The 17853-nt window shown below is 43.2% G+C and overlaps 1 protein-coding gene across 1 annotated transcript in view; it reads right to left on the reverse strand.

Moving 5' to 3' along the window:
* The window catches only part of LOC136442208 (neurogenic locus notch homolog protein 1-like), a 37518-nt gene extending 21255 nt beyond the window's left edge, over positions 1–16263 (reverse strand). The window contains exons 1-4 of the mRNA XM_066438951.1: positions 15814–16263; positions 13547–13631; positions 836–1089; positions 305–640 (exon numbers count right to left, since the gene is read on the reverse strand). Of these exons, the coding sequence (XP_066295048.1) occupies positions 305–640; positions 836–1089; positions 13547–13631; positions 15814–15874 (736 nt within the window). The 5' untranslated portion in view covers positions 15875–16263. The remainder of the gene's footprint in view (positions 1–304; positions 641–835; positions 1090–13546; positions 13632–15813) is intronic.
* Positions 16264–17853: the final 1590 nt, after the last annotated feature.

Raw genomic sequence — 17853 nt, forward strand, 5'->3', positions numbered from 1 at the left:
TAAGAAAGTGCTTTGCAAAGTGAAAGTGGCTGTTTTCACTTGACATCAAATCAGTCTTCCCAAGCTTTAGGGTCTTTAGAGTATTTTCTGAGCCAAGCGAGTTCGCCCTGGAATGTTCGGGTGCCAGAGGTTGGACATTCTGGAATGTTGGCGGCATGAGAAGACTGCCAATGGGACTTGGCAAAATGGCAAATAATCACCTATGGTACTACTTTAGTGGTAACATGTTTTTTTGCAGCATACAAAAATGATCCTTACATCTGCTTGGAGATTACATGATTCTATAGAAAGCACTGGTCCTCACCTGACATGCAATGACACACGTATTCGTAAGTGTCCACGGATTCACAGGTCCCTCCGTGTTGGCATGGCGACGGCGAGCACGGGATGTACTCCTCCTCGCAGAGCGCGCCCGTGTGCTCCTTCGGACAGGTGCAGGTGAACGAGCCCATCGTGTTGGAGCACTGCCCGCCATTCTGACACGGGTTGGTTCCCGCGCACTCGTTGATGTCGCTCTGGCAGGTGCTCCCCTCGAAGCCACCCAGACATGCGCAGGTGTAACCGCTCTGAGTGGACGTACAAGTTCCGCCATTCTTACACGGCTGACTGTAGCAGTGTTCAACTACGTCACACGTGTCACCTGGTAAAAAAGACAAAGAGAGTTATTCCTTTTTCAGGTCTGCAAAACAGTACTATGAAATTCAAGGTACTACAATAAATTGATTAAAGGCTTTCCTGACCAACAGGGAGCCAACAGTAGTAGTAGAAGCTTTGGTTTGAGAAGCGTTTGGGGTTCCACAAGGAAAGGTCTTAGGACCATTGCTCTTGTACTTACCTGTATAGCCTGGCTGACAGTTACACCGGTAGTCGTCTATGGTAATGAGCTCGCAGGTTCCTCCGTTATTGCACGGGTTGGTCACGCACGGGTTGTCAATCACGGTCAGGCAGATCACGTCCGTATAGCCCAGGGGACAGTCGCAGGACCATGTCGCGTTGTCGTGCACCACGCACGTCCCGCCGTGACGGCACGGGTTGCTCGCGCAGGGATCCACCTCCTGACAGTACTCTCCCACCCAGCCATCTTCACATCTGCGGAGAACATAGAATAGATCATGTTTAATTCTAGATCACTGAACAAGACTGCGTTTCTGATAGAACCAGAATTGAAAGGCTACATTCTCTGGTGTCTTCTTTTTCACTGGTCTTTGCTGACAAAGACTCCTTAGGAAAGTAGTCCGCAACCCCTTAACCTGAAGCCACAAATACCCCCCTGGTTATGTTTATGACATTATTTTCAGAACTGTAGGCTTAGTCTCACAAGATCAAGCACATAAAGATGAATTATCCACATTTTGGCAACTGCCCAATGCCAAGCCATTAAAAAGACTCAGCTTCAAGTACAGGGTGTATCAGACTGCACCTGGAAATGCTGTATAGACCCCTCAGAGAGAGGTTCTGTTTAGACTACCGTGAAACCAGACAAACCTATAATTTTTCAGCTTTTAAAAAAGGGAGGAACCCACAGTCACAATCAAGGGAAGAATCCTAATGTTCTGTCACTGTTACACTCTCCAGACCATGCCATTAACACCTTTTAACTTTCTACTTCATTGCACTGAAGGATACAGTTACTGATGTAGTTGAAGTTCCTAAGATTTAGACGTAGTTGCTATGGTAGTTTCTAGTTCCTATTTTTACATTATTTGCCTGGTGCTCTTTTGGACAAAAGAAAATGTGTCATTGTTTCGTTAAGTGTCTATATATAACCGGAAACGTTACACAGTGCTTCCAGCTTTACATACAAAAGTATCACATCCGACTGCCGCCACCGGGAACAGTGTTGACACTCCACACTGACAGGACAAGCAGCTTTCCAACTTTGCAAGTCTGACATTCGCGGCTTAGAGCGTTTCTGTTGGCTCGGCCGCATGAAAAGATACATGCTGTGAAAATAACTCGGGAGACTTTCCTCCGCGCAAGAGGCACTTGTCTGGAGTTTAAGAAGTGTGCAAACGTAGGACTGGGACTCCTGAATGGGGCCGTATTGACACATCTGTCGTACTAGGTACACAGTGCCAGGAATACCCAAACAAAAGAAGGCAGAAGAACAAATCCAACTCCGCGCATATCTCCGAGACCAGCGCGTGGACAGAATTATAGCGGGATGGATTTGAAATAGACCCAAATCTAATATATCTTGAGTTGCACACTTTTCTGTGTTTCGCTGCAACAGGTGGAAACCCTAGCATGATTGCATTACTCTCATAATAAGAGCCATTTAAACATGGCGGATAACATGTACTATCACAGGCAGGAAAGAATGATACAACCGTTCCCTGGCAACTTGAGTCATTTTATAACATCTGCATTTGTGACTGTAACCACATAGACTTCTATGGCTGAAACATAACATCTGGATAGATAGTGACACCACAGATGCTTGTATCTCCCCCCCCCACTTGATGTTCAAGTTTGGGAAGCTGATAAATTATTCATGACTTGTAATTGGCCAATGATGGCACAATAGGTCACAAGACGAACAGGTGTGCATACTGATCGCTTGCCCCTCAGAGCCTGGGAAAAAAACGGGCACCATTCATACGAAACAATGGCCCCAGGCCCTTTAGGAGGGGAGGCACGCACACAAAGGACTCGCCACTATGCCGCACTGGAGTCTGACAACACTGGGGAGGGGACACTGTCCCACAACTGCAACTTTAAACACAAACAAACACTGTTGCAACTTCCCCACAACTAAAAACAGCCCACATTTTTCACCAGTATGTAGATAAGAAGAGGATTTAGAAGATCAACATACCAGAGAACAAACAGGAAAACAGCTCAGCCACCAGTCAGCCTACAGTAACATACACCCAGTTTAACTGGACTGGACTTTAATTGTCTGACATACCATAGAGCTTTGGGGACCAAGTTGTGACTAACATACATAAACAGACACTAGCTTTTCAGTCCAAAACTTGTTGAACTTCTACATAGTTTTCTTTCTTCTTTCTTTTCTTTGAGTTTTATCCAAGTTTCACTTTCTTCTTTTTCAAATCTTCCGGGATTTCTAACTTGAAAGGCTTTAGGACGGTTATAAGCTTTGAAAGGGAAATATTCAAGGCAAATAGTTGAGGAAGACTGCATGAAATCCATCTACACTATCAGACATGGTGCCTTTAACGTGTATCAACAGATGGTAAACTTGTGAAATCCTTGCCATAAATAATGGAAAGCCATCAACCTTGGCAGGGTAAACCCATGGTTTACATTGTCAGGAGTTTCACCGTTTTAACTTTTGTAGAGGTTTCAACTTGAGATGGTTTCTAGGAATGACAGTTACATACTCTAAAACCTAAACATCCAATGTTTGAGGCCAATCACAAAGTGTAATCCATCCACAGCCTCTGACATGCAGGGCTCCAGACTAACTTTTAGGTCTAGGAGCACTGTGCCCCTAACCCAAAAAAGTTAGGGGCACCAGCAAAAATCTAGGAGCACCACTACAAAAAGTTGGAAGAACAGAAAAGTCTTGGCCATACCAAGTAATACTCCTATCAATCAATGTTAACAACCTGGAATAAATTATTTGAATAGATCATAAAATAACTGGCAATGTGTGGTATATAATCTAGTTGGTTCTTGGGGAAGAATGATATCTGTGTAGAGGGATTTAAGAAAAATTGGGCATAGGTTCCCCGGCTGGCCCCTATCCGGGGGCCACGGTGCCTCAAGTTCAATAAGTTGAAAAAAACACAATGGTATTTTCAACTTGGAACAAGGCAAGCAATGATTCACATGACCATTTGCGATGACATTAAAAATTACATAAGCTTGAGTGATGTATTGAGATTTTCGAAAAAATTGGGCATAGGTTCCCCGGCTGGCCCCTATCCGGGGGCCACGGTGCCTCAAGTTCAACAAGTTGAAAAATACACAATGGTATTTTTTTACTTGGAACAAGGCAAGTAATGATTCACATATCCCTGAATGACCACCCTCTGTCTACAAACAATCAAAAATGCTTTAATACATTTGTATTCTAACGTTGAAATTCTTGCTCAATAGTATCAAAAATGATCTGTTTGTGCCAGCCCAGTCAAATATCTAGTCCAAATTTCGCGCGTCAGGACCGCGCGGCGCGACCATCCAATCACAGGGCCACCTCCATCGGGAAAAGGAGCGCCACCTCGCCGGTGTGCATGATATAAACATGTCGATCACATCAAAACGTAGCCCTGTTTCTTGCCGTCATTTTGACACCAAGAACAAGAAGAAGAAAAATTAAGGTGGTAATTTTTATCATCAAAGAGTTCGTTACAATCGAATTTCAATGCTCAAAAAATTAATTCTCCCTTTGTTCTAGGTACCAATTTAAAGCTCGTAATCGGCTCATTCTGCTGCGGTCTAAGACGTAGGTGGAAGTGAAATTGGCCATGTTTTGAATCATGGCCGCGCGCGCTACGCCGCGCCGTTTTCATCGGTAAATTTCTGGCGTTTGAAACATTTTACAAGATAAACAAACACATCACGAGAAAGAGAAAGTTATATTCTTTATTTTCATGGGTGACTTTGCCTGTAGAAACGAATAGTTTTTGTATCGCGGGTGTGGGAAGATGGTAGAAGTTTACCGATCGCCATGCGGTAGTTGGCCGATTTTCGCGGTAGCGTCGTTGGAATACCTACTTGGAACGGACATTTTTTGTACCGCGGGTACGGGTGTGGGAACAAGATGGAAAATTCACCGGCGATTTTCGCGGTAGCTTTTGAATACCTAATGTTTATTTTTCAGCTTACCGCTTAGTTCTGCACCTATTATCTAGGTGCAGGTCTTAATTTTTGATAGTCGCACCGTGCGACCGTGATTTTAAATCTAGTCGCATTCTCAAAAAACTGGTCGCATACATATTGTGTGCGAGTCGCACTCACGAGCGCTGGTACATTATCCAGGCACTTCCCCTCCCAAAAACAAATGTCTACCTTGCATCAAGACCTGTCAGATGAAGTTATATCCCTGGAGCACCTGTTGAAAGTGTCTCCCCCAATGGTATCGCCTCTCTGACATCCCGCCATAATAGGCACAATTAGGTCCCTTAGCCCCCACCCTATCTGATCAAGTTTCTCCGCATTAATGCCTGGTAATGGAAAACACCTTTGCTGTTTCAACCAGTCTTACCATTGCTTTCCTTGCTATCAATTTGACATGGCCGTTTCCGTGCCTTCCTTGGAGCTTTGCCATTGTCTCTTTCCAGTGTCCAAAAAGACCAGGAGTCACAGAAAATCGCCCTATCCGTTTATCTTCTGAAAGGGACGAGCGGCCATCTCCATATCGTTTTCCTTTGTCCGTACCCCCACGCCAGACACACGCAGTGACCCCCGCGACCTGGCTCAGACACCTAACAGCATTACCGTGGGTCGGCCAGTTCATTTGTGGTGAAAAGGCCAATAGAACCACCAATCGGTCTGTCTCTACTCCTGACCTTCTTGACCCCTGCATAATTGTCCCTGACCCTACCAGACTCCCGTCCACTACAAAACAAATTACCCCCCTTGATGAAGGCTTCGCTGAGCTAATGTGAACAAGTTTCAATCAACAAAACACTACAGCAAATACTATGTTACCTTCTGGTTCTGATTTTCCAAATCCTAGAATTACAAACCTTTTAAACCAATCTTCCAAACAAAATGAATTCATTTCTCCCTTCTATTAACAGCTTTATATAGACGGAGCAGAAAAAGGAAGATGTCAGACCGTACAAATCTCTTGAGAAACCAACAATGGTGCTGTCCCTGGAAAATTGAATAGGAGATTTGGTGGGAAGATGACAGGGAAAATACAGAATTCACAGGGGAGATACATTGAATAAGATGAGCCCAATGTCCTCAATAAAAAAATGGGAACATACTTATGGAGTTGGGGGGGGGGGGGAGAAATGTTGTTTTCACATCATTTTAGGCTAATCTAAAAGTTTCTGTGGCAGAATTCTACAAAATGCAGATTCATATTCATTTTACACAAGTTCCCAATAATATCCTTTCAACTTCAGTGTTTTCTTCTCCAAAACACAGAACAATACTGCATAGCCCCCACGAGGTGGCCACCCACATTTCATTGTTACATGATGCTCCCCTAACAGCACCACCAACCAGCCATAGTTACTGATCAGTCCCTAGGTGCTGACAACAGGGGAGGGGGCCTGCACAGCTCAGGGGCTGGCCCAGGCAGTTGGACTTGACAGGTTCTTGGACCTTGTTGTGATCGGCAACACCTGTCGGCCCTAGGGGATGGGAAACCGCCACTTCTCCTGACACACAGGTCTTCTTGCCTTATGCAGTAGTCTAGAGGGATTCACACTTTAGGATACTCTTTTCTCTTTCAAACAAACTTTGCCCCTATTAAACTTTATAGCACCAGAACCTGGAAAAAAAAGGTATTGCAAAGAAAGTATTGTAAAATGTCAATGTAAAATATCCAGTCCATGACTGGAGAACACTACAGCAACTATGAGGAGAACACTGTGTTTTTGTTTCCTGCTATTATCAACTGTTTCAGTTGTAGGAGTCATCCAAGGAGGTGTACAATAGACACTGTACTATTATCTAGTCCTTTGTGATAGCCTGTTGTCAGGCATGTTCCGATAATTCAGTATTTTTCTCCATACTAAGTAAGTGAGGTCTAAATTGCTGTCATTAACGGACGTCTAGACCAGGTGTTTTAACCCGTAAATTTTTATTTCAAAGTCTACTTCCTGTAGTCGTTTGCAAGCCTTTTCATTCATAGCCATCACAACAAAAAGGAAGTTGCACTGTGAAACAACTTGTTGTTCTACCGAGGGATGGACTTGCCTTTTTCCCTTGAAACAAACAAGCTAGAACTTACAGTTGTATTTACACTATTTATTTACACTGAGGGTTTACCTCCCATGTCTCCTATGACTCATAATCAAAGCAGATAGGCCATCATTAACACAATAATAGGCAATGAATTGATTTACCGGATGAATAATTCATAGTCTGTACAATAAAATAGCGATAGAGTAGACTTTAATGCATGTACACTAATAGAGAGAATATACGGGGTGCATTTTGTAGTTACTAGTTGGACGTATGAAGAATTGGGTTAAGTCTGGCTTTGGTAGCGACTTAGAAATTCGCAACCCTGAAAGTAGACGCTTGTTCGTGTGGGGGAATCAGCGTGAAAGCTGAAGAACGGGCTTCCGAAGAAGAGGTCTTTACTTTCTGGAGGGTCCTCCACAATGAAACACTTCACATCCCCAGCACCTCTTGTGCCACTATGTTCGCCCATGTTTGCCTTTCACATGTCAGTCTCCAGCCAAGCTTGCCCGATTGTCATGGCAACTCGCAGGGATGCATTTCCTCGATGGAACCGGAGAATAGAGGAGGGCAAGCACATGCAGTTGAAACAAAGGGGCACTACCGCGGATGGTGTATACATTGTTAGACTAACATTTTCGCCTGCCAGACCAAAATATCCTGTCATTTCATACATTTCCCACCGTCAGTCTCCCATCCTGTGTAACGTCTCTTTCTCCGCGTGACACAAAAGTAAAACAAACCCAACTTCTATAAACATGCCAGAGAGGCCGTTTTGCTCCACAAGCCATACAGACATCGCTTTTCAAAGTCAGCGGAACTGCGGGTTAGCCCGGACATCATTTACCTTTGTCCGAATTTTTCAACAAACTCCTGGTAACAAGTACAACAGTTGATATGCAGAGATATGAATCTGTAAACTCCGGTGACATATGGGACGTGGTTTGTAGATGTCATCACAAGCTTAATGCGGGGTAAATATTACGGTCCTTGCAACGGTCCAGAGCTCGCCAAACAAAAACCCGCTGGACGCTAATCGCTGAGGGAAGACTGGGCTTCGTGTATCCCACCAATGTGGCATCTGCTCCCTAATTTTGGTAATTGTGCATTCTATGATTGCGTGGGACATTCAACTTTGCCCATCTAAAATTGTTTGGGAGGCCAAATTAACAGGCTTGCAGGACCAGTTATTCTGGGACATAGTCCAAGTTAGAAAACAATTTTGTCTACCGTAGTTCTTCAAACGATAGGAAGGGATCAAAACTTTTAAGACCACAGTGATGGCAATTTTCTTTTTTTTCAGGACTTCAGGTATTGAGAAAAAGACTGTTCTTTGTGCTTGAACTAGTTGAAGGCAACATAGTCAAGGTTTTTCAAATTAGCCATTGAAAGAACATTACATAAGTATTATAAACCTTCAGGCAAGTTGCCTTCATTATACAATTACAACTTGTTAACCTTTGAATCTTACCTTTTCGAAGGCCACGATTTTCCCACGGTCTCCCATGTTTTCATTTAATTTCATTTCTATCTCTTTTACCGAATATTCCTGGGGTCATACAATGCAGCTTTGAATTTTCAACCAATTATGGACTGAAATCTTTTTAATATTCAGAGAGGAAAATGAGGGATTATCTGCATATGCATTGTCTTAATCCCCTGGTACCCTCATCGAGATGGATTCCTTTTGTCGTGGATTAACAGACCTTGGGACAATGGTTCATCTCTGACCAGGACTTGAAGAGGGCACAAGTCTACTGAGGACACAGGGACCAAATGATTTCATTAGCATAACCTGAAAGGGGGAAATCGTGTGTAGAGGATGAGACTCAGCCCTCCCAACACAGCTGTTCTGACCAACAGTCCAAGGGCACAAAGGAGTAAACCTTGGGGTTGGTAGAAACAGAAAAGGAGTTGATCTGTATTCCAGGCCCGGCCGTGCCTTTTTGGGAAGCGGATTTTTTTTCTGAGGGGGTCACGTGAGAAATGCCCGAGTTAGGAGTGGAGTCCCTCCGTCCATGCGTGGCCAGCTTGTAAGGAATCGAGGAGGCCCTCTCTGACACATGACGAACAGCTTGCTGGCAGTTCCCATGACCTAGTCCTGTTGGATAAGGAAACCAGCCCCCCTCCCAACTAAAACACCCTCCCTGTCAACAGCAGCCTAGCCCCGACCGGCTGTGGGAACCTGCGTTCACAAATAACCGGCGGACACACCGACTCCAGCTTACAGACCGTGTTCACGTGCGGTAGCGTTTCTCCCACCGCGGTTATTTGGGATAGGAGTAATGCCACCGCCGTATCGCCACTGCATACTAAACATACTGTGGAAATCTAGACACCCCTCTAAAACAATCCCGGCTCTCCTCTTACAGAAACCTGGACGGGTACCGTTAAAAGGGAAATATTTACGCCGGATACCTGAGCTAGCTAATGGCGAGGAAAGACAAGAGAAACTGTGCAGTGTTATTCTAACCTCCACTTCAGTTGGAAAGCCTTGCCTTGTTGGGGTTTTGACAGGGCAATACCTGTTCATAATGCCATTACAGACTGTGTATGTCTGTGCTGGGTGTCACAAAGGTGTGGGATTCACGGCTTCAACAAGCTTTACTGATTGGTAAACAGATCTTGGAGCCTTCCCCGGTGTAGGGGATCACATGGGTTAATTGTTACAATGGTGACAAGGTTAACGACATAGAACCCAATACTTCAACTCTATCCTAGGGGAATGGAACCTGGAAGAATTCTTTTACCAAGGGAAAATTCTTTTACTGGTGACAACAAACAAAAGCAGGGACTTTTGTGTCAGAAACTTGGGTAAAACCGCAGTTGTTCAGTCAATGCTTTGCCCAAAGATAGTTCTGGCCTTGAAAAGAATATTTCATCAAATCTAAAACTGACAAAGGGGCAAGAAAAGGAAAATTTGTGATTTCTTTAAAACAAATTGCAGCAAAATTTTCTCAATTGTGCTTTGTTTCGCAGCAAGATTAACTGATAATCTTCTTTCATAAAACAACACAATCACGCCAAACAATGGGAATATTCCTCATTATAAAAATCCAGTTTAAGGCAAATTAGGGGGTATTAAGAAAACCCGCGGGAATAAAACCCATACATCTGCAACAAGTAGTTTTTATAATCCATCACACAAAGGAATTTCTGATTCCAGTTTCTGAGGGGTTTTGTTCTGTTCCACTGGCCTTCTTCCTAGGATCTTCATGGTTGACCAAGCCCTGCTGTTGTGACCTTTCTTCTTGTTCAAAGATTACCCCAAATTTGGGAGGTTAGAGCTTTGTTTGGAACTCCACAGCAAGCAGCGCTTGAGGGATGTTTAGAGGGTTTTCAGAGCAAACCCCACAGCGTAAAGGGATCCATGTAAACTTTTAGACAATCACAGTGACACACACTGTACAGCCATGATAGGAGGTCTGCTCAAACAGGGTGGGGATGAAACGCTACCCTAAGAAAACAAAGACCTGACTCCACTAAAACAACAAGACCAAGGAAAGTTGCTGAAAGACACTTGAGCGAGGATGCCAGGACCGCTAAGTACCGCCAAAATCTGCATACAATCACGGCATTCACGGGAAATACTTTCAGCAAACTGGGTTTACTTCCCGTCAACACCGAACATATCACGAGTCAAAATGTTAGATAAAGCTGCAGCTTGCTTCCACCTTGATTGACGACTGAAAAAATCGGACAGGGGTCACTGGAGGACTGCCTTGAAACTAGAGAGGCACGCCCAAAGTCAGAGCTTTCTCACAGGGTCTAATTATATCAAACCACAATCTACCCATTCATCCGTGTTTGCCTAACAGTCCGAAATTAATGCAACCACACTCTCAACACTCCACTGGCATAAAACACTATCAGAAGCCAGATAATCATCTGAACAAGTTCTTTCTCGGCTTGTGGTTTGAATCTGCAAACTATCTATAGTCGGAGCGTCCATATTTCGGGCATTGACACATATCTTATTTAGGCACACACGGACCATATGAATGAATCTGTGGTATGAGGCCTTTGATATGGCAACATGCATATTTGTACACAAGGGAATGTCAGACCTCCCCGGGTTGCCCATAACCACTGGAAGCATCTCATATGATTGATCAACTTGAACTTTTCAACCTGACACTGGCCGATTACGGCTCCTGGGGGAGGGATGGAAAAGTTGGCTGGTCTTCAATGCCTTTTTTAACTAGCCACAAAATTTGTGCCTCAGTAAAAACTGAAGTGCGAAAGTTTGCTGCTTTTTCCTGTCGTGTGGCAAAGTGCAGAAAGGTTACCGACAATCTGACCTCTGTCGGCCCTGTCTTGTATAAGCTGGAATTATCTGGGATATGGGAACAGCTACACACGCCAGTGCGTCTGCCATAAACGTCGCTTTTCACTTTACGTGTAAGACATCTGGAATGGCCACCGTTTTTACAGCATACGCTGAAGCCATTTGAGCTTCAATGTCGGCCGTTTGAGGGATTCCATTAGCCGTTGTGCCTTCAGGACTTCCTGTGACAAACAACCCCCAAAATTGGATCTTTCAGTACTTGTCAGGGCGTCGGGGGAATTTTCTCTGCAACAAGCCGCTTCCTTACCAAATGGATTATAGGAACATGACACTGTTGCCATGGGCAGGGATTATGACAAGTCTTAACCACTACAAATACTGTAAGATGAAAGTAGGATACTCTCCACTAGAAGTGAGGTATGTTCACACATTTCTGAGGTCTTCACAGTGTGCTTCTAGCAGACACTGACTTCCTACCATGTCGCCAAAAGACTTCAACACACTAAATCCTCTATGATAGCAAACTAACAGCTGAGGATGTTACAAAACTCACAGAACAGTCAACAACAAAAATGGAGGTGCCCATTTTCAGTCACAACATCCTTCCATGCAAAAGGAAAATATTTCCATACAGAAGTCATGGGAATGGAATCCCTTCCCCTTGTTTTCCAAATGCTGGTCACTACGGGTGGGCCGTGGAAAAATGGCCCTTTCCATATCAATTCCTTCAAGGGTAAAAGACCTGATTATCTTTTTTTAACAAGCAAATATACCAACCACAAGGGACGTGAAATTCTTTTCTTCCGCACTCAATATAAACTGTCAGTTATAGAGTGACCTCTCATTGTGCAGTTTGATCACACGATTCCAGGGCCGAGCGGCGGTGGGAAAAGTTTCGCCCAGACAATTCACCAAGTCACCGTAAAGTACTCCATTCCCCCCTCTTTGCATGTCAACTCTAAATCATTTAGGAAGTGTTGCGCATGTCTCTCCATTTATAACAGCCAACAAAACGACTTTCAATTATACCTCCAATTTATCAAACTGGGTTTGCCAACTGCTGGGAGGAAGTGCTGGAAGGTTTACCACTTTGTACCGACTTTTTGGTGTCTGGCATAAAATACCTTCAGGACCAACAGCTACAGAGGAAAAGTCCCCACATTCCTAACCAATACCTTGCAACGGTAGTAAAAATATCCTGTCTTTTACTTGCCTTTCCTGTTTTTCCTCCGAGCTAGCCAAATTAGGGGTCCAAATGGTTCCTAACTGGGTGACAGTTCGGCACAAGAATTTCCTGATTGGAAATTTTTCTCTACCAGTTTTCTAACTGGGAATTGGGAGGATTTTTCAAAAGCGAATGATCTTTTGTGAGCTGTTGTGCTAATGCATGGGCTATCTTATCTCAAAACCCAATCCTTTAGCCCTACATCTGAATTACAGTAACTTGGCCAGTGCTAGATAGTGTAATTACACTGCTATAATGGGAATAAACACAAGAATGTGTGGTCGGCAAACGGCACACACAGCAAAACCTTTCATCACATCTAGATGTAATCATAACCCAGCAAACAAAGCTGTGATTTAGCAAAATGTGCCTTTTTTTTTCACAAAAAAGTTGTCAATTTGTTGGAAATCTAAGACAGTTAGCATATAGGGTGGAATACTGGCTCAGCTGAAGCTATTTTTATGTGCTTGTAATTATTTACAAAATGGGGAAGCAAGTTCCCTCAACTGCATTCTAAATGAAAGTATCAATTACGAGAAAGACAGGTAGTCCCAAATCCCAGACTCACTATTCTAGTAAACATTTGACCATATTAGACAATATTGCAACATTCTTTTCCCTTTCAGTTTTCTTTCAAACAAATTACGACTTAGAATCAGCTCAAGACATTGAAACTGAAGACAAAGCCACCAGCTACACAACATGTGCATCTTCTCAATCCCGAGAAATCAAATGTTTCTCCTAAGACAGCTGTTGGCAAACTAGACACAGTATGTTTTGCAACATCAGGAGTAGTACTCAAGTAACATGTAACATTTCTGTGTTCTGGGATCAGTGTAGTCTATACCTGCGGGAACGTACACAAATCCAGATCACAAGGGATAAGCCAGACAAACATTGTTTAAGCATTACGGAAAGTTACCACTGGTAAAAATAAAACGGTAAACTAGAAACAGGAATTAAATTTCCTGAAATTAACCAATACCCAGTTGTAATTGTTCTCAGTGAAGTTTCAAATATCAAAGAGTTGTCACTGAGTAAATGTTTTCAGTAAACAAATTTTGTATACAAAAGACTGATGATACAGATAAAAACTGTCAGCTTTTGAACTTATTGTCCTTTGACGAACTCAAAACTAACGCAAGTTTAGTGTGGATTTAGTTAGATGGTAGGTAGAAGTTTGCAGTCCATATACTTACATGCAAGTTCCTTGTCTTGTTACCGAATCTGTTTCACAGACACCACCGTTCAAACAAGGGGAGTTGTTAGCCTGACATACCAGCCCTGTAAACAGGAGAAATAAGCATGAATAAGCAAACAACGGTATTAAAGTCAAATGATGCAACGCCTTTCCTCTGCACAAAACCCCACACGCAAGCACCAAAGAATTGCACACATCTCTTTTGAAGGAGACTGTAGTTATGCCTACATTCAGTCTTATACAACAAAGGAAATGTATAGCTACGTATGCTATGTCTGAAAAAGAAAACTATGCTGTCGTTTAAGTAATTTACTGCGTTATTTGACCTAAAACTGACTCCAAACGTATTTCCGACCGTGACCTTTGTCGTAAAATCCACCAATGGAAGTGTTTCATTTGAAGTCAGATTTTTTCCAGAAGACTGCATGCAAAACAGACCACAAACATTTCTCTGTTGCCCAAACATGCTATGAAGGGAAATGTATTGATTTGGTTTCCGTTCATATCTCCTTTATGTAGCCTAGGGGGCGCGATATCTTTACCATCGTTTGGGGACTGCGAACCTCACATAGATTGTTATTGATTGCTATCATTTCGTCCTTTCAAAGCAGCATCGGTGTTCATAACCAGTTAATGCACTATCATCTACCATGCAATCAATGGTGATTCAATTTATTACATGGACAGCGAACAGATCAATTTGCATGCCCCAACATGAACCTATATCATGATCAAATCTGTATCCGACCAGGGAAAAGCCCCTTCATCCAAAAATACTCATGCCTTGTCTATTTTTGTGTCAATAGATCTAGCATATCTACTGTGCTTTTTAACCCTTGGTGCTGTGGTTGTATGCTTGCATTAATCGCATCAATAAATAACGCCATCATAAAAATGGTACGTTAGCCACAGACAAAGGATCACATATTCAAATTTTCATCAATCATTAATTTTTGAGAACCTCTTTTATTGTTCCCACAAAATCAGCTGGGTAGCTGTGGGAAAAGTGAAACTTTGGATTTTGCGAAAACTTTGGGAAAGAAAATTGCAGTTTTCACACATCTTTCAAAGGATTTGTGTACTTTGACACAACAGAAGTGAGAATTTTTTTGCATTTTCACAGCTATGCTAATTTTCAGAACCTTTCTTTTTATTGCTCTGTGGGAGAGAGAAAAAGCATCTTCACATTTTCTTGTAAAAAAAAACACAGTTGATTCACTTTTGGAGACTGATATCTTGTGTTTGGACTTCTTACGTTTAAATCTAGACTTTGTTTCTTGTATTTGAGCTGGGACAAAACCACACAACCACGTCTTTCCAGTATCGGTCTCAAAACCCACGACTAAACAATCAGCGGGCCGTCTAACACTGATTTGGTGTCCCAGAACACTCGCTTCGGAAAGGATACACCCGGGGAATCTTTCCTAGAGCTTGCCTTGTCCCTGAGAGAGAAGGATCGCGATCTTAGGCCAGTCTAGGCCATGGGAAAGCGAACAGATGGTGGTGGCTAACCGTCCCCCTCCCCACACACACATGCACTAACGGCACCTCATTAACATTCAAAAACCCCTCGGTCAATGGTTCGATTCTCACTCCAAATGTTGTTTTTGTTGCTTTCTTTTTTGTAACAACGGATCGCCAATCCCAATAAAACACTACACGGGCGAGGTGGATACTTCTTGGCGCCGTTTTTTCCCGAGTTCCAGCTCAATAACACGCTCTGATTGCTGTAGGAAGCCCGGTTTTACCGTGTGAATGCAGACTTCTTTACACCGCATTACCCAAGGGGAACAAAGGCGGGGGTAAAGGGGGAGGGGGGCGAGACCAAAACCCCCGAAAACTTTCGCAACAGGTTCTAACGACAAAAACAGAGCTCCTACCACAGCATCTAACGCTTGTTTTGAAACATAAGTAACACCTTTGAGACGTCTCAGTCCTTCCTAGAGGTATGTTTGGCAGAAATACGAGTCTAAAGAGGCATAACTTTGTCCATTCCTTTGGTCGGTCGTTCAAAACAGTGCACACCATTTCTGACAGGAGGTAGCTCTACTTCTCAAGTCTGCCGTCTCAGAATAAGTCCATTTAAAACTTACCCACCAACTACCAGTGCTTAACTACTATTGATAGACTAGTATAAACGTTAAACATTTGTTTGAAGTGTTAAACTGAAGATTTGTTGTGATATTTGACGAAGAAAATCCCCGCATGGGCCGAGGCGCAACAGGCGCCTGCCATAACAATAGGCGGAGCACCGAGCACCCTTACCTTGGACAAGCCCCGGTCCGGCCGCGGCCAGCAGCAAAACCACGGCGAAAAGGCTCCACATGCCTTCCCTGACGCTACCTCCGTCTTCTGAGAATCCTCATAGATCTGCTGGGTAATCCAAACGGGGAAGGAACGGTGCTAAAAATCCAGAAATCCAAGCGAATGTCGCTGTCCGTGTCCCGTGTTGTCCCCCAGCTCCGAATTCTTGCCCTCCTTTCTCGTCCCACACAAACTTTGGGGAGGCTTCAGCACGGCTGGTATCACTGCGCGGGCGGTAAAACTCCGGAAAAAACACAAAATTCCCCTCAGAATCCAACAATTTGGCACAGAATATACTATTTGGGGGATATTTTAAAATTATGGGGTCAAAAAACTAATTTTAGGGGCAGAAATGTCGGAGTGACACGGACACGGTGTCGTCCGGACAGTGACGCGGAGGGTCTACTTTTCTCCAGCCGGGGGCGAGAAGAGGCTAATTAGCATAAATCACAACTCGCCTTTGGTGCGTAACCCGCCGCACTTTAGCCAATCAGGACCGAGCATGGCCTCAAGCAGATGTGGGGCTTTGTCCAAATTTTGCACGTTTTCTCTGAAATTTCGCTCGTTTTAGTAATCCTTTGCGTACTGCGTTTTGTTATTTCTATGCTCACCCCACTACACAATGTAAAATACGTGTGGAAAGACGTAGGAAACAAGTTAAATCCACACATTATTTGGCGAAACGACACATTGAGTAACTCGTATTTTGGTAATTTTGAGTCAAATTTTTACCAACAATTCTTTTATTCAAAATAATTCAAAATTATCTGATATATCATATTGAGACCCTTGCGGTGACTTGGAATGGTAATAATTACCATTGTAATAATAGTTTTCTGTCTATTTTTTTTATTATTTTTTTTCCAAGATCCTGCTTATTTTTATAGTTAAAGAAGTAGCACGCACACCAAGAAAAATCTCACCACACACAGTCTATAACCTCTTGTTGGAAATTGTCACAACATCGATAAGCTCCGAGTTTTGTCAGCGTAAATGTCACCAAATCGATGTTTATACACACAACGATTATAGGCATACCTTACACGCATGTACCCTGGAAGTATACTCACTCAGTATACACGGATATTTGTACCCTATCAAACTATACACATACGCTTTGCTAGTTTTCAATACTCTACAAGCAGAGGAGGGGTTCTGGCTTGTTTTGACGTGTTTTTTTTAAGGCGTTTTTGTCGGGCTATCTACTTTGTCATTTTTTTGGTGGGGTTTGAAGAGACCACAAAAAATGACAAAGTAGAAAGCCCGACAAAAACGCCTAAAAACACGTCAAAAACCATCCGGAACCCCTCCCCTGCTAGGAGAGTATTTTTCTACTGCTTCCAAGGAAGAAGTCAAAAGACTCAGAAAATTGCAACAGGCAGGCAGAGTAGTCCAATCTTTTTTCCCTGCTTCGAATACATACCCACTCTCTTTATACGCTATCTTTGATTGTTGTTCTCTTGCAATTAGCCTTCCGGACACGAATTTGCAATAAACTTCCTTTCTGTCTATTTATTATTACCCACACTGATGTCATCACACAGGGTCATTGACATCCTCCCTGCATGGCCTGAGAGCGTTTCCACTATGAGGGTGGCTCGCAGTTCGGGGGTATTGTGGCCGTGTCAATGGCTGAAAAATATTTCGACGTAATCCGATCTTGGGTTAGTTTCCCACGCCGATCTGTTTTCGTGCGCGTGCACTCGTTTTCGTCCCAAACAAACTTATGCGGGCTTTGAGTACTAGAGCCCAACTTTCCCAAGAGTTAGAAATGTTCAGAGATTTTGTGTTAATGTTTCAAAGCAAGGTGATCCTATTTCGCCAGCTAGTTATGCATCGTCTAACAGCGTCCTGTAAACTTGGCGTAACCCTCTCAAGTTTGAATTAGGCTTGTGGGAATTAAAGCGCTGCAGGAAGTTTTATACGGATTTAAAGTATTTTTTGGTTGTCCAACGTTGGTAAAATGCTTGTATTCAAACCTTAAAAGTTCGGACCTTTCTT

This window comes from Branchiostoma lanceolatum, chromosome 9, assembly GCF_035083965.1.
Source record: "Branchiostoma lanceolatum isolate klBraLanc5 chromosome 9, klBraLanc5.hap2, whole genome shotgun sequence".
NCBI lineage: Eukaryota > Metazoa > Chordata > Leptocardii > Amphioxiformes > Branchiostomatidae > Branchiostoma > Branchiostoma lanceolatum.